Consider the following 22,271-nt stretch of genomic DNA (forward strand, 5'->3'; position numbering starts at 1 on the left):
AAGAAAAGAAAACCTCTAACAGAACTGCAAAATTAACAACGGTAAGAAAAGAAACGCTTTTTGATGTCAACTTTGCTTTTAATTTGAAAGACTTAATATAAAACAATGCCTAGCTGAAATAAAAAAAAGACTTAGATTGTGCAAAGCAAAAAGTTTTAAGATATCCTTGTCAAACAAATATTTATATACAAGCTGATTTTTCATAACCATGCTGCTCAATGCACCTCTTAAACATGCAAAAATTTGACGTTTTTAAAGAGCTCACACGTTTAATATATAGATTTAGCCGCTAATATTTTCAACAATTCATTAAGTGTTTGAAGTTTTTTCGAAGATATAAAAAACGCTGAAGCTATGTTGTATACTTTAACTCAGTAATTTTCAACTCAATGTTAATTTCTTAATTAACAATTAAGAAATCCATGGTATGGTATATCAAGTGGTACTTAATTAATTAAATCAATGTAGGGTTTTTATTGTTTAGCGAACCAGTCGAGTTTTTAGGAGTTTTTTTGATATGTTCTTATTTTGATGTGCAACTTTTTTTTATACTTTATTCAAAAATTGCTTGCTTCAAAAATCCTATAGTGTGTACCTTAATGGAAACAAACACTTTACAACGTACCTACATTATCAAAAAAGAACAGGTTTTACACTATATAGTTGTTTTCGTATGTTTATTCAGAGCCACCTGTTGTTTCAGTTGTCAGGAATTACACAATTTTTCCGAATCCCTACGTTTCAAAAACTTGTATAGACAGAAAACTGCTGGGATAGCTTGCCAGAAGGACAATGCGTTTGTTGAGTTTCATCTTAACCTTAGCTTCGGCTCAGGATGTGTTCAAAGCTGAGACTGTAATTGTAGAATAAAAATGTGAAACATGGTCGATCACTTTACCTAAAAAGTGAACCATTGTGTTCGATTTCGAGTTTGTGATCGAAACAGTATTCAAGGAGAATTGACTTTTAAGAAAAAGGCTTCTTTTTTAGTATTCAAAACTCAGAGGCGGCATGGATTTCGATAAGCAAAATTATTAAAATGGTGATTTTGGTCGATTGCTCTACAGAAAAATGGAAGTCTTGAGTTTGTGTTTGAATTTTTGATCTAAAAACACTATTCAAGGATAATTGACTTTGAAGAAAGACTACTTTTAGTATTAAAAACACAATAATCGGTGACTGCTTAACATTGAATTACCAAATATAATAAAATGTGAAAACTTGGCCTATCCCTCTAATTTAAAGTCAAAGTTTGAGTTTGAGATCTAAAAATAGTATTCAGGGGATAATTACTTCATAATAGTTGTTATGTTATATAGTTGTGAACGCAAAACATTTGAAATAAGTTCTCACAATCTATTTAGACTACAGCTATATATGTGTCAAAAAAGTGAAGGAGACCTTCTGGTTTTACTAAGCTTTTTTATATGATTTACTATATTATATAGACTATATTCACGTGGTCTATTATGCAATCTTTACTGCACGACTTCTGCAAGCATGCTAAGCTGAAGAGTATAATTTTGCATTGTTCTATAGAAAAAAACAGAAAAAACACATTATTTTCCTGGTGCTAGGAAAATTGGCGGACAGGTCGTTTAGCCGACAAGGAAAAAATGAGAAATTTAGACGACAGTTTTTATCATAATTGGTAATAAAAGTCTAATTGGTTTATAAATCAGTAGTTCGGTTGTGATAGATTCATATCAACTCCCACAGACCGTTGAGGCATGACCATGGCCCGCGAGGCATGTCCAGATGCGGTTAAATGCAGTCCAACCACGTAAAGCCCTCCGTTACACTAGTTGATGAAAAAACTAAGGTATACTTGTTCGCTTACAGAATAGTGTTTTAAATTGGCCAATCACAGCTTCAGAATAAGATTTATTGCTCATTTTACTAAAATTGTCGGTAAAAATGTTCATTTTTTTGGTGTGTTGACATATTTTACCAGTAATTTTTGAAAAGATAGGTCAGTGCAACTCTTTAAATGATTAAATTTCTCTGAAGAATATTCGGCTAATGAACATTAAATATTGTAAAATAACTAATGTGGAGATACCTTTATGGCATGGCCACACTAAGTAACAGTTAACACAACTAATTTTGATTTTTGCTACCATAAAAACCGACAACACAGACAGCAGAAATCAGATTAGGAGCTTCGATACCATAGTCAAACTGACAAGTATACTTCTACATTCATTTGGCCGATTTGGAAAATTTCCAGTGTTAAAACCCTGTAGCCCATAGTGCATCAAGTTCAAAGTTTAAGGTATTCAAAATTTTTGGAAATTAGTGTTTCACTTTTCTATGTGGTAATATTGTATTATAATACTAGTATTCTTGGCTTTGTGTACTTCGTTTTGATGTTATCTTTCCGAAAGGGTTTCTATGTTTTCAAACGTTTGTTTATTATGGATCCTATGAAGAGTCGATTTGAGTTCTTTCAACTGAGTCAAAGACAAAAAACAACTGTCAAAAGGCAAATCCTGATTATAGAGGCAATTGAGCTAATAAGATTTCCAGATTTTTTAATGCAGTATTTTAATTTCCTCTGAGCTTAAAAAATGTGAGAAATAAGTAAAAATGTCTCTTGGAAAAAATCTCCAGGTGGAATTTTACTACTGCGTGTTTTGCTTATTGGCACTAATGTCAATAGAGACCATTGTAATTTAACATGATTTTTATCCTCATGAAAATTTGTAGCCTCTATAACAATAAATGGTTGAATCATTATGTACATGAAAAAGTTGTTTTTCACGAGTTATCATATAGCAAAATCTTAATTTTCAATAAAGCTTTATTGATCGGCAATTTACGCTATGAAAACGAATCAGCGGTCTCACAGGTAGTATGAAAATATTTTTTTTTCACGGCGCTCAAGAAAAGAAAACCTCTAACAGAACTGCAAAATTAACAACGGTAAGAAAAGAAACGCTTTTTGATGTCAACTTTGCTTTTAATTTGAAAGACTTAATATAAAACAATGCCTAGCTGAAATAAAAAAGACTTAGATTGTGCAAAGCAAAAAGTTTTAAGATATCCTTGTCAAACAAATATTTATATACAAGCTGATTTTTCATAACTCCTTTAACAAATTTGTTTTTTTACGACCTCAATAGTTTGCCTTGAGAAAACTCATAGGAGAACGGAGAAGTATTCACTTCTTGCATCTATTGGAAATTTCGTTCTGATACGTTAAATGCTTACTATTCATGATACCATAGCTTTATGGTTTAAAGAAGTTTTAAGTTTGCGTTAATGAATACTTAGGTTTTAAATTTTTATGAGTTACTTGAATAACATACTGAAATACTTCAAATTGACACATAGCTCTAAAAGCTACTGAAGGAATTCTGTGAAAACCAAATGTTCTAAAACAAACACAAGTTGTTGCACATGTATACAGAAAACAGTAGTGCATACTTACGTCTATGGTTCAAATTGAGCCTCTGAGCAAAACATGTTTGTTATCTACTAACTTTATCAGGGAACTTCCTATCGTTCCTTTTAATAAACCACGTCAATACTATGCAAAATCAAAAGTATTATACAAATACTAAACGTACAAGTTAACGTTATTTTGCTTAAATTGAGCACAAGGGGGGGGGGGGGGTCGAAATGTACTCCCAAATAAAGAATTGCAAGCCTATGTATTCACTCTCTATTTATCACAAGTTTTGCTGCAACACAGTAGAGTACATGTTTATATACGGCTTCTTGATCAGAGACAAGAGAATACTTAAGCAAACTAATAAAAGTGCTTTTAGCCGAAAACATTATGCAACAATTTTGCAGAGAAGACTGAACTTCTCATACGCACAGTGCAATTCTTCAGCTTTATACGTAGCAATCAGATCATAACCTTGAAATATTAATGTCTGAGGTACTTAGGAGAAACTTCAATTCTTTTTACAACTGAAAAGAAATAAGAATTAGTCTAACCGATTTAACAACTGAGTTCTCCTCGAAATGTTATAGGTCTTCATTGGAAACTATTTGGCTAATTAGGCTAATAGAACGAGTGCTAACATCCCAGCGAACGGCTTATATTTACTTTTAACTGAAAGAATTGCTTCTCAAATTAATATTTTAGCGTTTTCATTCTTGACTTGTATTTCATTCAGTTAGTGTATGCCAAAACCCAAACTCAACTGCCGGTTTATAACCTATAATGTATCATATCCTAACGCAATTTGAAGGCTCATTTCAGCGCACAATTGTCTATCAAACTCGTTATGAAAACAATATTGCCTTTATACAACAAAGGAAGGGCAGCTCAATTTCAAGCTGGACTACCTTCGATCATTGTCTCATACCCAAAAAATTTATTGACTTTGTTACTACATTACCTAATATAACCGAAGAGGAAGACTTTATCAACAACTCAACCCCCTCAGAAACAGGAGTAACTTCTCAGAATATACCTAATCCTTTGACTTCTGACATATGGTCACTTCCTATGGACATAAAGAGGATCTTGCGCAGTTATGATTTCGAAAGTATGCCACTCTTCAGGAGCCATGAAGAATATTTCGCTGCTTTAGATGGTTTGGAAAAATGTGGAAAAAGCTCGAATCATGCAGAATTGAAACAAAACTAACCACCATTCACGATAAAATTGATCATACAACATCATCCACACCCGATGATAACAGAAAGACTGTGATATCTTCCATCTTAGAACGATTCTCTAGTCTTCTTGAAGAAAACTCGAAAATTGAAGAAAACTTCCAGAAACTTAGCACTGAGCCATCGGCTAACAATGCTCTACGAAAGAGGAGCCAATCTCGTGTTGTTGGAGGATGTGTAATTCACAGTGAAAATTTTCCAAAAAGAATGAGATTCGATGAAAATGTGAGGTGTTCATGCGACAAAAACAACTAGAACTGAAAAATTCTTGCTGATTAAAGCTTATGAACTAGACGTTGGTTTTCAGTATTGAATTGTTTCCATTTATAACCTGTTATTTTGAAATGCTGTGCTTTATTAAAATCCGTTGTGTATGCTTATCCAAATTTTAGTAGTTGAAAAACCACTCCTTTAAACTAAAGTATGTTGGTTGAACATTATCCACGTCAGAGAAACAGGAAACAGGCTTCGACCTGTTTAAAGAAATAGAAAGTCAGAAATTTGTTGTAGAGTAGGATCCCCAAACCGTAGATTATCGTTCTGAAATGTTGAAATGGATACGCGCAAGAGTCGACGTTATAAAGAGCTGACGTTAGAATACGCCGCAACTTGTTTTGATTTAAGTAGAGCCAAAACCAAAAAGTTGCCCTTAATTACCCTAAATTGTTAGTTGATTATTAAAAAAGTACCTGAGTAGGTTAATTGGTCTCATGTTCGGTTATGATAGTTTCATATCAAGTCCCAACAGCCGCTGAGGCATGGCCATGGTCCGCGATGATTTCAAGATAATTATTTTTTTATTTTGCTTTCAGTGTCTTATACTAGAAGATACTAAATATTATTTTTTCCAATACTCGAATGTAGTAGTCTCATTTAAGAGCCAAATTAATTTGTCGCAAAATTTACCGTAAATTATCAACTTATAATTTAAATAAAATGTCGGTTCTCTTGAATCGGCTCTTTTCACTTCGGCTCTCTTACAAGTCACGGGTTGAAACAAAAAATTCAACCTGACCACTTGCTTTTTATGAATAAAAAAACCTATATTGTGAGAAGTTCAGTCTTCTCCGCAAAATTGTTGCATAATGTTTTCGGCTAAAAGCACTTTTATTAGTTTGCTTAAGTATTCTCTTGTCTCTGATCAAGAAGCCGTATATAAACATGTACTCTACTGTGTTGCAGCAAAACTTGTGATAAATAGAGAGTGAATACATAGGCTTGCAATTCTTTATTTGGGAGTACATTTCGACCCCCCTTGTGCTCAATTTAAGCAAAATAACGTTAACTAGTACGTTTAGTATTTGTATAATACTTTTGATTTTGCATAGTATTGACGTGGTTTATTAAAAGGAACGATAGGAAGTTCCCTGATAAAGTTAGTAGATAACAAACATGTTTTGCTCAAAGGCTCAATTTGAACCATAGACGTAAGTATGCACTACTGTTTTCTGTATACATGTGCAACAACTTGTGTTTGTTTTAGAACATTTGGTTTTCACAGAATTCCTTCAGTAGCTTTTAGAGCTATGTGTCAATTTGAAGTATTTCAGTATGTTATTCAAGTAACTCATAAAAATTTAAAACCTAAGTATTCATTAACGCGAACTTAAAACTTCTTTAAACCATAAAGCTATGGTATCATGAATAGTAAGCATTTAACGTATCAGAACGAAATTTCCAATAGATGCAAGAAGTGAATACTTCTCCGTTCTCCTATGAGTTATCTCAAGGCAAACTATTGAGGTCGTAAAAAAAAAACAAATTTGTTAAAGGAGTTATGAAAAATCAGCTTGTATATAAATATTTGTTTGACAAGGCTATCTTAAAACTTTTTGCTTTGCACAATCTAAGTCTTTTTTTTTATTTCAGCTAGGCATTGTTTTATATTAAGTCTTTCAAATTAAAAGCAAAGTTGACATCAAAAAGCGTTTCTTTTACCGTTGTTAATTTTGCAGTTCTGTTAGAGGTTTTCTTTTTTTGAGCGCCGTGAAAAAAAATATTTTCATACTACCTGTGAGACCGCTGATTCATTTTCATAGCGTAAATTGCCGATCAATAAAGCTTTATTGAAAATTAAGGTTTTGCTATATGATAACTCGTGAAAAACAACTTTTTCATGTACAAAATGATTCAACCATTTATTGTTATAGAGGCTACAAATTTTCATGAGGATAAAAATCATGTTAAATTACAATGGTCTCTATTGACATTAGTGCCAATAAGCAAAACACGCAGTAGTAAAATTCCACCTGGAGATTTTTTTCCAAGAGACATTTTTACTTATTTCTCACATTTTTTAAGCTCAGAGGAAATTAAAATACTGCATTAAAAAATCTGGAAATCTTATTAGCTCAATTGCCTCTATAATCAGGATTTGCCTTTTGACAGTTGTTTTTTGTCTTTGACTCAGTTGAAAGAACTCAAATCGACTCTTCATAGGATCCATAACAAAAAAACGTTTGAAAACATAGAAACCCTTTCGGAAAGATAACATCAAAACGAAGTACACAAAGCCAAGAATACTAGTATTATAATACAATATTACCACATAGAAAAGTGAAACACTAATTTCCAAAAATTTTGAACACCTTAAACTTTGAACTTGATGCACTATGGGCTACAGGGTTTTAACATTGGAAATTTTCCAAATCGGCCAAATGAATGTAGAAGTATACTTGTCAGTTTGACTATGGTATCGAAGCTCCTAATCTGATTTCTGCTGTCTGTGTTGTCGGTTTTTATGGTAGCAAAAATCAAAATTAGTTGTGTTAACTGTTACTTAATGTGGCCATGCCATAAAGGTATCTCCACATTAGTTATTTTACAATATTTAATGTTCATTAGCCGAATATTCTTCAGAGAAATTTAATCATTTAAAGAGTTGCACTGACCTATCTTTTCAAAAATTACTGGTAAAATATGCCAACACACCAAAAAAATGAACATTTTTACCGAAAATTTTAGTAAAATGAGCAATAAATCTTATTCTGAAGCTGTGATTGGCCAATTTAAAACACTATTCTGTAAGCGGACAAGTATACCTTAGTTTTTTCATCAACTAGTGTAACGGAGGGCTTTACGTGGTTGGACTGCATTTAACCGCATCTGGACATGCCTCGCGGGCCATGGTCATGCCTCAACGGTCTGTGGGAGTTGATATGAATCTATCACAACCCAACTACTGATTTATAAACCAATTAGACTTTTATTACCAATTATGATAAAAACTGTCGTCTAAATTTCTCATTTTTTCCTTGTCGGCTAAACGACCTGTCCGCCAATTTTCCTAGCACCAGGAAAATCATGTGTTTTTTCTGTTTTTTTTCTATAGAACAATGCAAAATTATACTCTTCAGCTTAGCATGCTTGCAGAAGTCGTGCAGTAAAGATTGCATAATAGACCACGTGAATATAGTCTATATAATATAGTAAATCATATAAAAAAGCTTAGTAAAACCAGAAGGTCTCCTTCACTTTTTTGACACATATATAGCTGTAGTCTAAATAGATTGTGAGAACTTATTTCAAATGTTTTGCGTTCACAACTATATAACATAACAACTATTATGACGTAATTATCCCCTGAATACTATTTTTAGATCACAAACTCAAACTTTGACTTTAAATTAGAGGGATAGGCCAAGTTTTCACATTTTATTATATTTGGTAATTCAATGTTAAGCAGTCACCGATTATTGTGTTTTTAATACTAAAAGTAGTCTTTCTTCAAAGTCTATTATCCTTGAATAGTGTTTTTAGATAAAAAAATCAAACACAAACTCAAGACTTCCATTTTTCTGTAGAGCAATCGACCAAAATCACCATTTTAATAATTTTGCTTATCGAAATCCATGCCGCCTCTGAGTTTTGAATACTAAAAAAGAAGCCTTTTTCTTAAAAGTCAATTCTCCTTGAATACTGTTTCGATCACAAACTCGAAATCGAACACAATGGTTCACTTTTTAGGTAAAGTGATTGACCATGTTTCACATTTTTATTCTACTTGCTTATCCATAGCCATACTGTCTCCGGTTGTGTTTTAAACACTAATAAAGAAGAATTTTGTTTCAAATTCCGCGAGAAGTACTTCTCTGGAACCATTTGGTGCCCATTGAGTGTAAACAGACGCTGAAAACAAACAAAATCTGTTCAGCTAAACACCTAAATTTAATGTTTTTGTTTGGGCTCTCAAATGCGACAAGACTGTGCAAGAATGCAACAAGACTGCGCAACGAGTTTGTGCAAGAATGTTTCATGAGGTTGATTCGTTTTTAATTTTCTTCAGATAAACAATGACCAAATGAAATTTAACAAATTAGGAAGAAGTTAATATAACAAAAATTGCAAGATCATGTAGCGCTAAACTTTTGATGCATAGCAAGTTCACAATTACAGTCTCAGCTTTGAACACATCCTGAGCCGAAGCAAAGGTTAAGATGAAACTCAACAAACGCATTGTCCTTCTGGCAAGCTATCCCAGCAGTTTTCTGTCTATATAAGTTTTTGAAACGTAGGGATTCGGAAAATTTGTGTAATTCATGACAACTGAAACAACAGGTGGCTCTGAATAAACATACGAAAACAACTATATAGTGTAAAACCTGTTTTTTTTGATAATGTAGGTACGTTGTAAAGTGTTTGTTTCCATGGTACACACCATAGGATTTTTGAAGCAAGCAATTTTTGAATAAAGTATAAAAAAAGTTGCACATCAAAATAAGAACATATCAAAAAAACTCCTAAAAATTCGACTGGTTCGCTAAACAATAAAACCCTACATTGATTTAATCAATTAAGTACCACTTGATATACCATACCATGGATTTCTTAATTGTTAATTAAGAAACTAACAATGAGTTGAAAATTACTGAGTTAAAGTATACAACATAGCTTCAGCGATTTTTATATCTTCAAAAAAACTTCAAACACTTAATGAATTGTTGAAAATATTAGCGGCTAAATTCTATCGGTCTGTGTCAGTCAGGACACATTACCTTGAGATAGAGAAAAGCTTCTGTTGTTTATGCTCAGCGAGTCTCCTCTAGAGATAAGAATTGTTTTCATTTTTTAGAGAAACAGAAACAGCTTTTTGTAGATAGTTAGTAAACAAATGGTAACATTTGAAGGTATTAAAAGGAAGTAGTAGTAGGTACTAGTGTAACTTAGAACCAATAAGTAGTTGTAGTAGATATTAATAGTATCTAGTAGTAGTTGTAGGTAGTACTAGTAGGTAGCAGTAGTAGTAGTAGGTACTAATTGTAGATAGTAGTTGTAGATAGTAGTAGTAGGCAGTAGCAGCAGTAGGTAGCAGTAGTGTTGTGTTCAATTCCGAAATGTTCGCCAGGCTTCATAACCCAATATGTTATACAGACTCTGTCGCTTTAAAATTCGAATTCCTTTGGATGTTACCCTTTCCGATGCTTTATCAAATGTCGTTACGGTGATGTTATTTTGAAAGGTCGACAGAACAATAAGTAATCCAAAATTTTAACACAGGGTTACTGAATGCACAGAAAATTTGATTCAAGAAAGAACAATAATGTACACATTCGATTTTTATTGACTTGAGGTGCTCTGATATTTTACTTCCAGTGTTTAATAGATGAGTATATGTATATTCAGTATGCTGGAACCATTTACTGAAGAAGCGATTCGCTTTGTTTAAGAATTCAGTCAAAGCACGCATTATCCGTTAGTGTTGTTCCCAATACGCAAACAAGACTTATTCGCTACTGAAGCTGTTTCTAGCAACCCCCCGCAGATACAAAGCTTGTGTTTTTTCTTGCTTAATTGATCAAGTGGCTAATTAACTTTTGAAAATTTAGCTATTTTTACAGTTCCAGTGGAAACTACTCTTCTTGTACATCATTACACTATTTGTTTGATTCAAGCTCTTGACGAATTCATATCATTCTACTTTACTTAACTAACACGTTCAGCTGCTCCTGCATATTATAGTTTTCCACCAAATTTTTCGGTTTTTAACAGAATTTAATCTTTTTACTTAGCTCAATTTATTGTTTATCTCTCAACAATTTATCTCAAATAATTTTTTCCTGTAAATAATCTTGCTCAATCCTAGAAGGGTAGCTGAATGCGTATAGAGAAATTTGTTTTCAGAAAAGCATGCCCAGAACATCAAAAAGTTTTTGTCTTCTGTGTTGCAACATTTTATCATTTTCTTGCCAAGGAGTAAATGACAAAGAGCATGAATTTGTTATTTTAAGAAAAATCTTAATAGTTTTTTATTATGGTAGCTAGATAGGAGAAGAAATTTCAGTTTTCAACAAAGCATGCTCAGAACATCAAAAAGTTGTTTTTGTCTTCTGTGTTGCAACATTTTATCATTTTCTTGCCTAGGATTAAAAGACAAAGAGCATGAATTTTTTTTCGTAAAAAATCTTGATAGTTTTTAATATGGTAGCTAGATAGGTGTAGAAAATTCAGTTTTCAACAAAGCATGCTCAGAACATCAAAAACTTGTTGTCGTCTTCGTTTGTGACATTTTGCTTGCCAATGCTTAATGGGACAGAGTTTAGCTACGCTGAAGGTCAAAATCCGTGTGCAAGATATAATATTATTGGATCGTGGAGACAAATAACAACATTCTTCAAGGCAATTAAATTGCCCTCCAGGAACTTATCTCCCCCCTCTCTCTATCTCACTCTCTCTCATCGGATTGCAAACATATAAATACATAAATACATAAACACATTCAGACATATATACATACATTTCACTGTATAGATATAGAAAAACATACACACATAAAACCAAGAACGTCTTGACAAATACATACATTTACAATTTTTACTCACAGACATACACTTCAGCTTATACTCATAGAAACATATTACTAAACTTAAGCACGGTTATAATTACTTATAAACAGATATACACTTTCATATATACTTTCATTATACACATGAATACGCATAATTATATAAATAAAACTCTCATTCTTTCGTTTCTTTCAATTGTTCATTCCTACATAAACAATACAATTTTGAACACATGTAAGCAAATATACGTACTTGTTTTGATAGAAATATACATAGTTACACATGTATATAAAAAAAATAAAGCCAAGCTTTCCACATCACACTGAACATTTGCAAAAGTATTGTCAACACAAACCGCTTCTGACTGCTCTTTGACTTCTTCAGACTACTTCAAAAACTGAGTTTTTCATGTCCTATTTGGTTGAACAAAATGAAGTCCATAAAAAACATTTTTGAAAGCTCCTTCCTTGCGAAAAATCCATTTCATGCCACTTTAGGGCTTCAAAAAATTTTTGAAATTTTTTTTCAGAAAAATAACGAAATTTTTGTATGTTTCGACCCCCCATACTTCATAGGTGAATAGAGTGAAGTCAACAAAAAATCACTTTTGAGTGCTCTTTTATAGCGCAAAATCCATTTCAGCCCATTTTAGGACTTTGAAAAACTTTGAAAAATTTTCGAAAAAATTTTTGAAATTTTTTGAAAAATTTTAGGCTTCTGGTGTCTTATATTAGGTTTTTTATGTTTTCACCAAAAAGATTTAGTGAGAGTTCAAAACTTAGGTAACACCTAATTCTATATACAGCGAACATTTCAACAGCGGATATCTGCCAGGTTACTGGAGGGCGGGGGGTCCGGACACCCCCCCTACAAGAACTCTCACCACCGAAAAACTGATTTTCTCTTAGTGAAAGCAAGTTTTTTGGTTAAGTTTCGCCAGCCAACTTAACCCAAGAACTTCTCTCAGGCTGGCGAAACTTAACCAAAAAACTTGCTTTCACTAAGAGAAAATCAGTTTTTCGGTGGTGAGAGTTCTTGTAGGGGGGGGGGGGGGGGTCCTGACCCCCCCCCCCTCCAGTAACATGGCAGATATGAATACTACTAACGTGAATGGGATCTGTCATTAATGGAACCTTGATTTCAAAAAAGAAAACTGTCCAATACGATCCGAATCCTTTTGCTTGTAAAAATCCACGAAGAGACCAAATCTAGCCTCGCCCTCGCTGCGCATCTATTAGAAACAAGTAATTGGTCCAAATCTTAGCGTAACACAATGGTCAACAAAATATTTTAAATTGGACAAAAATAACGCAAAAAATAAACAAAATCACGTCAAATTTTCACAAAAAAACTAAACCTAGAAAAACACGAAATTCAAAAAACCCATATCTAAATATTTGCACTGGACGGGCCACTCTAATGATACCACTCAACTCTCTACAATGAATACACCGACCGGGTGGGGTCAGAACAAAAACGACATCCGAATGGTCAACCTAAATGAGTTCAGAGATTTGAGTAGGTAATCCAAAACTTCAGATTAAATTATGCTGTAGTGACCTTAGCGAATTTGTCGCTGTAGCAGTTCATGCAGTAAGGGTGTCCCTCTTTGTTTATATACTGGTGTCCTCCAAGGAGGGTGTCACAATTCCAACAGCAGAAGTGTTGCACGTGCCAGTTGGCATCCTCTGCTTGTGTGTACTGCCCCGACATTATCAACTCATCGCATGCGTTGCACCTGCAAACACACAAATTTCAGACAATATTGCCAGGTAATTATGCAAAATCGTCTACATGTACGTCACATACTTATGTTATGCTTTTAAACATACGCTGACTATCGTCGAACGAATTCCTCTCGAACGACCGGGGAGGCAAACAAGTTATGGGGGGGGGGGGGGGTGGGAGATATTTGCTAGAGAACATATGGTGTAAAAACTTCTGACTGTTAAGGGGTTCGAACTCGCCACCGTTCCGATGAGATTCGTGCACATTAACTCTACGCTACAAGCACTATGTACGCTCACTGCCCGCATTCAGATTTATTTTAGCAACAGAATTAATTTATGAATGCGCTCAGCTCAAATCACTCAAAAAAACAAGCCGAGCATGGAAAGGCCACTCAAGAAGTGAAATCGAAAGAATGTTCTGGAAGAAAATGGTCATGCAAAATTTTGCACAGAAAAGACACACGTTTAAATCAATTGCTTCAAACATAGTTTGAGAGTAATTTATAGTCTGTAATAGAACCGGCTTACTGATAAACGTTACATTGGGGAAATCGTGCAAAATTGTTTGCTAAAAATAGTGGTACTAAAGGGCTTTAATTTACCAGATAAAACGGAATTTCAACGTTACAATCAAGAATGACGATCCCAGCACTTGTCAAGCTTTCCAAACAGAGTGAAATTCATATTTGGGAACCGATGTGCCTAATCTAATTTCTTGAACGCAGCATTCCTTTTGAAGAATCTGTTTGTCTCAGCCAATAAAAGGCTCTTTAAACAGTAGCTTGAGTTACCTTGGCCTATGCCTGTTAGCATAGTGTCTGCCACAGTAGAGTTTGTCCTGATCCCAGAAGTAGATCAAGTCAACCAGCAGTTCATTGCAGTCTGCGCATCTGAAGCAGGCCGGGTGCCAGCACTTGTCCGGTCCTGCTCTGTCTGCGAACACGGCCACTGAACCAGGCAGACAAGGTTCCTTGCAATTCTCACATGCCTGTTTAAAGCACCTCGTGGTTAAATGATGCCAATATATTAAACCTGCTGTCAAGTCTCCGCAGATAAAGAGCATAGGGTTTCACTAGCAGCTTTCCAACAGCTTCGTCAGCATAGTAGCCTGCTTACAATGAAAAGTCCGTTGATTGGACAGTCAATTCAATGTTAACTATTCAACATTAGTTACCAGAAGATACCAGCCCCTTTCAGAAAGTAATTAATAAAGCTACCTCTTGTAAAGACCAGACAAACTATGTTTAAATGCCAAAATGAGCAGTCTGGTTTTTAAATTGGTTTAAAAGTACCATCGTTTCGCTAACTAATTACATAAATAATTCCAGTTTTCAACAATACCCAGACTGCTAGCTAAATTTTCTCCCGTCAACTATGAACGCCGTTTTCCGATAGTTCGAATTTTTTTCTTTCAATCTGATCCCGTCAGCTGATGTTATTACAGAAAGAGAACAGTTTATCAGAGCAAAAATTTGTAATCCTCGCCAAGAATTGAAAGATGACTTTCAGTGAAAAATTAGGTTCCCCATGCTTAAAAAATACCTGTTTGACAAATTTTCTAGTTATACTGCTAATTACTTTCACTTCGTAGTTCTGAATGAAATGAATTGCAAATTCCGGTAGATTCAGATACAAATTTAAGAACGCGTTAGACTACAACAGGTAAATAAAAATTTATTTTTTGACAGAAAGTACAATTTCATTGAAACAGCCTCAACTATGAAATAGAATCTGTTCATGCATTAAGCGAATGTTTATCATACTGACGATAACTATGGAGCTCTGGACAATAGCACCGTGTTTGAGCTTATGGCAAACAAGGGAAAGAGAATAAATAGCACAATTGAATTCTGCAGCCACAAATGTAGAAATTTCAGCATCCAAAACTCATTTTGTTCTTAAATATTATTCGGTGTCATGATACTGTCATGTACAACATTTATGAAGGATATGAAGTCAAAAAACTTCGATAAAGAGCGCAGTCACTTTCAAAAATTCAGTTTCTTGCGACATGATACGGGATTCGCAAAAGACAGAGGAGTAAAACCAACAGAATAAGCATTCCATGTCATTTGTTTATTAAGAAGGACTTTTTCGCCGATAAGTTGGACCAGTTGAAGATATGGTTTAGTCTGGTGGATAAGGTTGCGCCTTAAATATGTTCACCATTTTCTACTCAAAGGACAATAAGCTCGCTTGATAAAAAACTTCCATTCTCTTTGTTGTCCTGATTCCTCCAATATTTATTGAATTAATTATTGGATGGCCTCAAATTTTGATCTTGATAAATGCTGTGAGTTAAAGATTTTCGAAACATTTAACTTGACCACAATATTGAACAATTTTTTGATTTTTTGTTGGTAAGAATGTACATTAAGATTCACTACTTTAGCCTAATTGTTGTGCTAAACTCACTTTGTTTAATTACTGCATGGTGACACAGGCCGGATTTTTGATTGGTTAGCCCCATTTTTGGGGATTTAAGTTTCCAATGGAAAACCGATTTAGCTGTTGTGGCCAGCGAAAGCCAAGAACGAGTTTTCATAGTCTCCAACTTATGTTAAATGGTTTTATCGTTGAGCCTCCTAATTGCATAATGCGATTGGGATTTATTTTTTATTGAAGCATTTTTTATAGAGATACATAAAACAAATTGTGCTAAACATGTACGAGACCCTCAGTTTCCACCCGAAATGTTAATCTCCACACAACAACTTAAAAAATCGTTATACCGTGGTAGGCTTCAACAGAACAAGTCGGCTCGGTAATGTGCGTTCGCACATTAAGTTCCGACCCCCCTCATCTACATTTTTCACTTAATTGTCTACCAAATGACGAAGAGATAATAAAATTAACATATCAACATATAGTTCAACAAACCACTAATAGAATAAAACAATCTACTCTAGAGGGCCTATGAGACCTGTGGCTACCATAATATGACTACCAGAAAAACCGGTAATAAAAATCAAGTAGTTAAAAATATTAATTACGACCAAAACTCCTTTTCCATTTTTTGAAGACCAATATTAACCAAATCAAAATGGCATCAGATAAAAATCATACTAAGAAGATTAAACGGTATGTTTTGGAACAAAATATTGGACTTTTTCTCAATGCCACTTGGCAAAAAGTCAACTAGAAATGAGCAAAAAGCGGCACAAGTTGATTAAAACATTGCTTTTTTTAATAAAAAAGAATTAAATTCGAACTGATTAGAAACATTACGCATCAAAAGAAATCATTGAGAGAGTTTTTTATAGCTCAATAGAGAGCGACTGAGGTCTTTCATTATCCCGGATATGTCATACAACTACATAAAGAACGAAAAATACAGGCGAAAACGAAAAATTTGCACAAAAAATTATGCACGAAAACGATGTCCCCGCAATCAATTAAATATTAAGCTCATCACTAAAAACAATAAAAATCTTCGTTTAAATTTTTTGCAGGTGATAAGATTTGTAAGTCAAATATCGCCCATTATTGTTATACTGTGAAACGAAATTAAAAGCCTAAAAGGGGCAAATTTGCAAAAATCACGAAAATTGGTTTTATGAAAACTGGTTGTTACAAGAAGAAAGACTATTTGAGGAAAATAAAACCGTTATGAACAACAAATTGTATTTCAAATGATAAATGGTGTGGATTGTATAAAAAGATGCTTTGCAACAATTTAAAAGAAATAAAACTGGCAGATCTCAAAAATCTATCTCTTTTATATTAAAAACAATTTTTTTCAGAACTCATAGCCAACAAAAATTTTTGACTAAAAGAATAGACAGTTTGTCTTAGACCACTTGGAAACTAATTGCGACTGTTATTAATGAGACTAAATCATAAAGCTATAAAATAACATTAAATTGTTGTGCTAAACTCACTTTGTTTAATTACTGCATGGTGACACAGGCCGGATTTTTGATTGGTTAGCCCCATTTTTGGGGATTTAAGTTTCCAATGGAAAACCGATTTAGCTGTTGTGGCCAGCGAAAGCCAAGAACGAGTTTTCATAGTCTCCAACTTATGTTAAATGGTTTTATCGTTGAGCCTCCTAATTGCATAATGCGATTGGGATTTATTTTTTATTGAAGCATTTTTTATAGAGATACATAAAACAAATTGTGCTAAACATGTACGAGACGACCCTCAGTTTCCACCCGAAATGTTAATCTCCACACAACAACTTAAAAAATCGTTATACCGTGGTAGGCTTCAACAGAACAAGGCGGCTCGGTAATGTGCGTTTGCACATTAAGTTCCGACCCCCCTCATCTACATTTTTCACTTAATTGTCTACCAAATGACGAAGAGATAATAAAATTAACATATCAACATATCGTTCAACAAACCACTAATAGAATAAAACAATCTACTCTAGAGGGCCTATGAGACCTGTGGCTACCACAATATGACTACCAGAAAAACCGGCAATAAAAATCAAGTAGTTAAAAATATTAATTACGACCAAAACTCCTTTTCCATTTTTTGAAGACCAATATTAACCAAATCAAAATGGCATCAGATAAAAATCATACTAAGAAGATTAAACGGTAATTTTTGGAACAAAATATTGGACTTTTTCTCAATGCCACTTGGCAAAAAGTCGACTAGAAATGAGCAAAAAGCGGCACAAGTTGATTAAAACATTGCTTTTTTTAATAAAAAAGAATTAAATTCGAACTGATTAGAAACATTACGCATCAAAAGAAATCATTGAGAGAGTTTTTTATAGCTCAATAGAGAGCGACTGAGGTCTTTCATTATCCCGGATATGTCATACAACTACATAAAGAACGACAAATACAGGCGAAAACGAAAAATTTGCACAAAAAATTATGCACGAAAACGATGTCCCCGCAATCAATTAAATATTAAGCTCATCACTAAAAACAAAAAAAATCTTTGTTTAAATTTTTTGCAGGTGATAACATTTGTAAGTCAAATATCGCCCATTATTGTTATACTGTGAAACGAAATTAAAAGCCTAAAAGGGGCAAATTTGCAAAAATCACGAAAATTGGTTTTATGAAAACTGGTTGTTACAAGAAGAAAGACTATTTGAGGAAAATAAAACCGTTATGAACAACAAATTGTATTTCAAATGATAAATGGTGTGGATTGTATAAAAAGATGCTTCGCAACAACTTAAAAGAAATAAAACTGGCAGATCTCAAAAATCTATCTCTTTTATATTAAAAACAATTTTTTTTCAGAACTCATAGCCAACAAAAATTTTTGACTAAAAGAATAGACAGTTTGTCTTAGACCACTTGGAAACTAATTGCGACTGTTATTAATGAGACTAAATCATAAAGCTATAAAATAACATTAAATACAAGCTGAACTAATAAGTTTCAGACATTTTTACGAAACCACAGTTTTGAAGTCATTAAATTTAACCGCGATTAACCATAAGATAATAACCGCGAGAATATGACATACTCATTTGCGTCTCCTTTGATCATCATAACATCTTTTTGTAAAACGATCATCACAAAATGACAACAGAAAGAACCACAAAAACTGAAAAGTATCTAAACTTCACAAAATTCTTCTGAAACAAATTGTCTAAGCCCTGAAGCCATCAATTAAAAGGCTTAGACAACAGAAAAATTACTGTTTGATTCAACAAAACATTTAATCAAGAGCTCTAAATAATTAGTCCAATTTACGAAAATGATACAACAATGTTAAATATGAAAAAAAAACGCAAACCAGAACAAAAAGGGATAAGTTGAAGAATACTTTTATTGTTTTTTTTAGAAATTCAATTCGGAAGTCAAAACAGCCATTAGTTATCAACCGATATCATACATTTAAGTTCACGTGTTATCTAGAGTTGGCCAATGAGATCTTTCATTACACAATATATGGCATATGACAACAAAAATTAACAACAAAAAAGGGCAAAAATAAAAAACTGCCAATTTCTGAAAGAGAACGGTGTCGCAGCCCTTCAAACCATATGCTACGAAAACAAAAAGTATGTTCAGTTTCAAATTTTGTACTGCTTTTTTCAGCTAGATTGTTAAATAATGTGACAATTTACAAAAGAAACAAACAACAGCAAAAATGGGCAATTATGCACAAAAATCAGAAAATTTTGTATGAAAACTCGTAGTAACCAAAGCAAGGAAACCTTATGTCAAATCAATAGGCCACAAAATTAGTTTTTATTCAAAAACGATTAAAGGTTTACCTGTACTTACTGAGAATAAGCAAAATGTTCACTAAAATAGTATAAAAAATTGACAAGTTCAAAAATAACAGAAATTTTCTTAAAACAAATACATTAATAACATAAGAGACATTAGGCAAAAACTGAGTGAACAGAAAAAATTCAATTGCACCTCTTGAGGAAGAAACTTAGATCTTTGAGTGGTTTACAAATCAGACTGCCAAAAGAATAACAATTGAAAGCAAAAGACAAGAATTCAGTTAAATTTTACTATAATTCTTCCTCAAAGTCATAAAATCCCTTTAGTTCTCACAAACTGTATCTCTATTTGGCCTCAAATTTACGTAAATTGCAGCTGTCATTAACGGAGCCGTGAATAAAAAAGACTGTCAGTAATTAACATTAAAAAACATAAGCAGATAATTTGAAAGGCCGCATCAAAATAAAAACCAAAAAGTCTCTGATTCTAAGAGGCTATGATATTATCTAACCTCTCCATGATTTTTTCGCGCGCCCATCAAACTGACCAATTGTTCCAATTATTTGCGAATCAGACCAATTGTTGAGTGGAATTCTTTAAATATTGAAAAAAAAGATGCCTTTTGTATAATTATCGAGTTAAATCTGCAAAAAAAACGGCAAAGTTTTGATTCCAGAAGAATTTCATACTGCGTTTAATTGCAACTAGCGCTCTTTTTGAGATTAGGACGTCTGTGGTAAGGTCTCTAGGACATTAAGTTAGGCAAACTTTAACAAAGTGGACCAAAAATGCATATTTTGTGCCATTTATGACGAAAAAAATCGAATTTTGAAAATTTTATCAAAAATTTTAGCCGAAAAAAAACTTCAATCAAACAATTCAGCAACGTTCTTCTATCTCTAACTGTAAAAACAACACTCTGTAGTTAAAAATTTTATCTTATTTTGAATTATATTAGCGAAATTGTGCCAAATTTTAGAAAAAATTATTGAAAATGTGAAACATACCCGGCAGATTGCCGGAAAATAGCCGCCGTTGATTCCAATAAGCATGAATGGGACTGAAAGAATAGAAGATCTTGAAAAGAAAGATTTTTGTACAAAAACATTTTTTAAGTCCGATTTATTTTGATGGCATTTCGTAGTTGAACATAACATACTTCCGTTTCTTAGAGAGAGGCTACAGGGGCTAAAAAAAATAGAAGTAAAAAAAATAGGAGCGCTATAATAGCCGGCTGAGACGATGAGGGCGGCTATTAACAAAAACAGTCGAATGTTCACAAAACTTTAAACCTCGATAACTCCCTGTAAAACACGAAAATCGAAAAAATCTTTTTAATTCCGTATACTACGCTGGACGGGCTTTTTAATGATACCACTCACAATTCTCTACGATGAATATATCGGTCGGCCAAAATTGACTGAACAAAAAAACCCAGTTGAGTATATAGTTCCTCCCTCCCCACTAAAGTGGGGGTCGGAACAAATATGATTTGATTATATGGCATGAAAGCATAAGAGAAGTGTATAGGAACTCCCTGCAACGTTAAAGAGCTGCAATACTTCAATGCAACTGTTTGCAAGAGGAAAATTGCAACTCCTGATTGTTTTGAAAACTGTACGAATCAAAAGTGAGCTGAGTAATTTCGGGCGAGAAAACAATTGCTTTCTAGTCGGAGAAAACAGTTTGGTATTACATTGACCAATTGAAGGTGCATCCGTACGACAAAAATGAAACAAATTTTGTATCTGATACTTGAAAACAAAAAGACTGAAGAAGAGCTAACGATCGACAAACCGGGCAAAACAGAATTGAAAAACTAAAAAAAACATAAGGCAGAGGCAGAGGAACTCAATACAGTGCTGACTTCGGTGTGTTAGATCCTTTGTGAGTTTATCTCTTAAAAACCATTTCAAACATTTACCTTGAGGCGATTTTGGGAATAATCTCACAGAGGCTTTGTTCTTTTCCGGTGAAACAAACAGTTTACCAGTTTAAAGTGGCATTTTCAATTTGAATAGCAAAAACGCCTTTGCTTCGTAGTCCTAAGATTACCTCGTTTATTTATGTAACCCTTGTACCTACCTTATGTTTTTTTAATTGAATTGCGAAGCAGAAACCCAGCAGAGTTTAAAGCATTTATGGCTCAGTGACAAAAACCAAGATGTGGTCCCAACAAAATATCAGGGCTAAGCTCAAGTTGTTAAACTGAACAACAAACGTGCATGTTATATTCTGAGTCCGACCAAAAGACAAGGGCAAATTTAATTTAGTGCAAGCTATTGAGGCATCTGTACAAATAGTAGCGACTGCCATGATTCCAAATATTGTTAGTAAACTACGATGAGCTAAGCAAAACGATAGGCAAAATGGCAGACAAGAAATTAGGGAAATTTGAGAAATATATGGAGTCTCATGTTGATTTTGAGAAACAAAACGTTGAATTAATGCTGCTCTGTTAAGCGGAGATCCTTGAAAACTATAACAGAAGGGATAACGTCAAAAAATTAAACCTACTAGAAAGCATCTAAGGAACGGGTAAGAAGGAGTCTTACCAACAATCAAAAACCGTTGACCGAAGTTAACTAAAGATATGAGGTTAACAAATTATGAGAAACATGTATCAATTGCTCATCTGCTGTCATCAAAGAAAAGCGTGAGATTGCAAACTGTAAATGTCAATTTTACGCGGAGAGTACAGAATCGTAATGCTGCCGAACAGAAGAAATCAGAACAATGATCAAATTTTTGAAGACATCACCAAAGCACGTTTGAGGCTCTTGCGAATGGCAAAGTGATGTCAAGCTCTTGCGTACGTAAATTCAAACTGCACAAGAGGTGGTGCAATTTTTCAAGAATTGAAGCGGGACGTTTTGACTTACCATAATAACAAACTCTACCAAAGCGGTATCGAACTGGACTACAACCTTCAAGATGTTTTGACTTGTCTCAAGAAGCTAGCTCCG

At 33.7% G+C, this 22,271-nt stretch overlaps 1 protein-coding gene across 1 annotated transcript in view; it reads right to left on the bottom strand.

Annotated features, from left to right (window-relative positions):
* Nucleotides 1-12,977: 12,977 nt before the first annotated feature.
* The window catches only part of LOC142356669 (testin-like), a gene marked incomplete at its 3' end in the record, with an annotated part of 42,306 nt that continues 33,012 nt past the window's right edge, over nucleotides 12,978-22,271 (bottom strand). The window contains exons 4-5 of the mRNA XM_075408499.1: nucleotides 13,939-14,135; nucleotides 12,978-13,155 (exon numbers count right to left, since the gene is read on the bottom strand). Of these exons, the coding sequence (XP_075264614.1) occupies nucleotides 12,978-13,155; nucleotides 13,939-14,135 (375 nt within the window). The remainder of the gene's footprint in view (nucleotides 13,156-13,938; nucleotides 14,136-22,271) is intronic.

Source organism: Convolutriloba macropyga, unplaced genomic scaffold (genome assembly GCF_964194025.1).
Source record: "Convolutriloba macropyga unplaced genomic scaffold, txConMacr16.3 SCAFFOLD_948, whole genome shotgun sequence".
NCBI classification, from domain to species: domain Eukaryota; kingdom Metazoa; phylum Xenacoelomorpha; order Acoela; family Convolutidae; genus Convolutriloba; species Convolutriloba macropyga.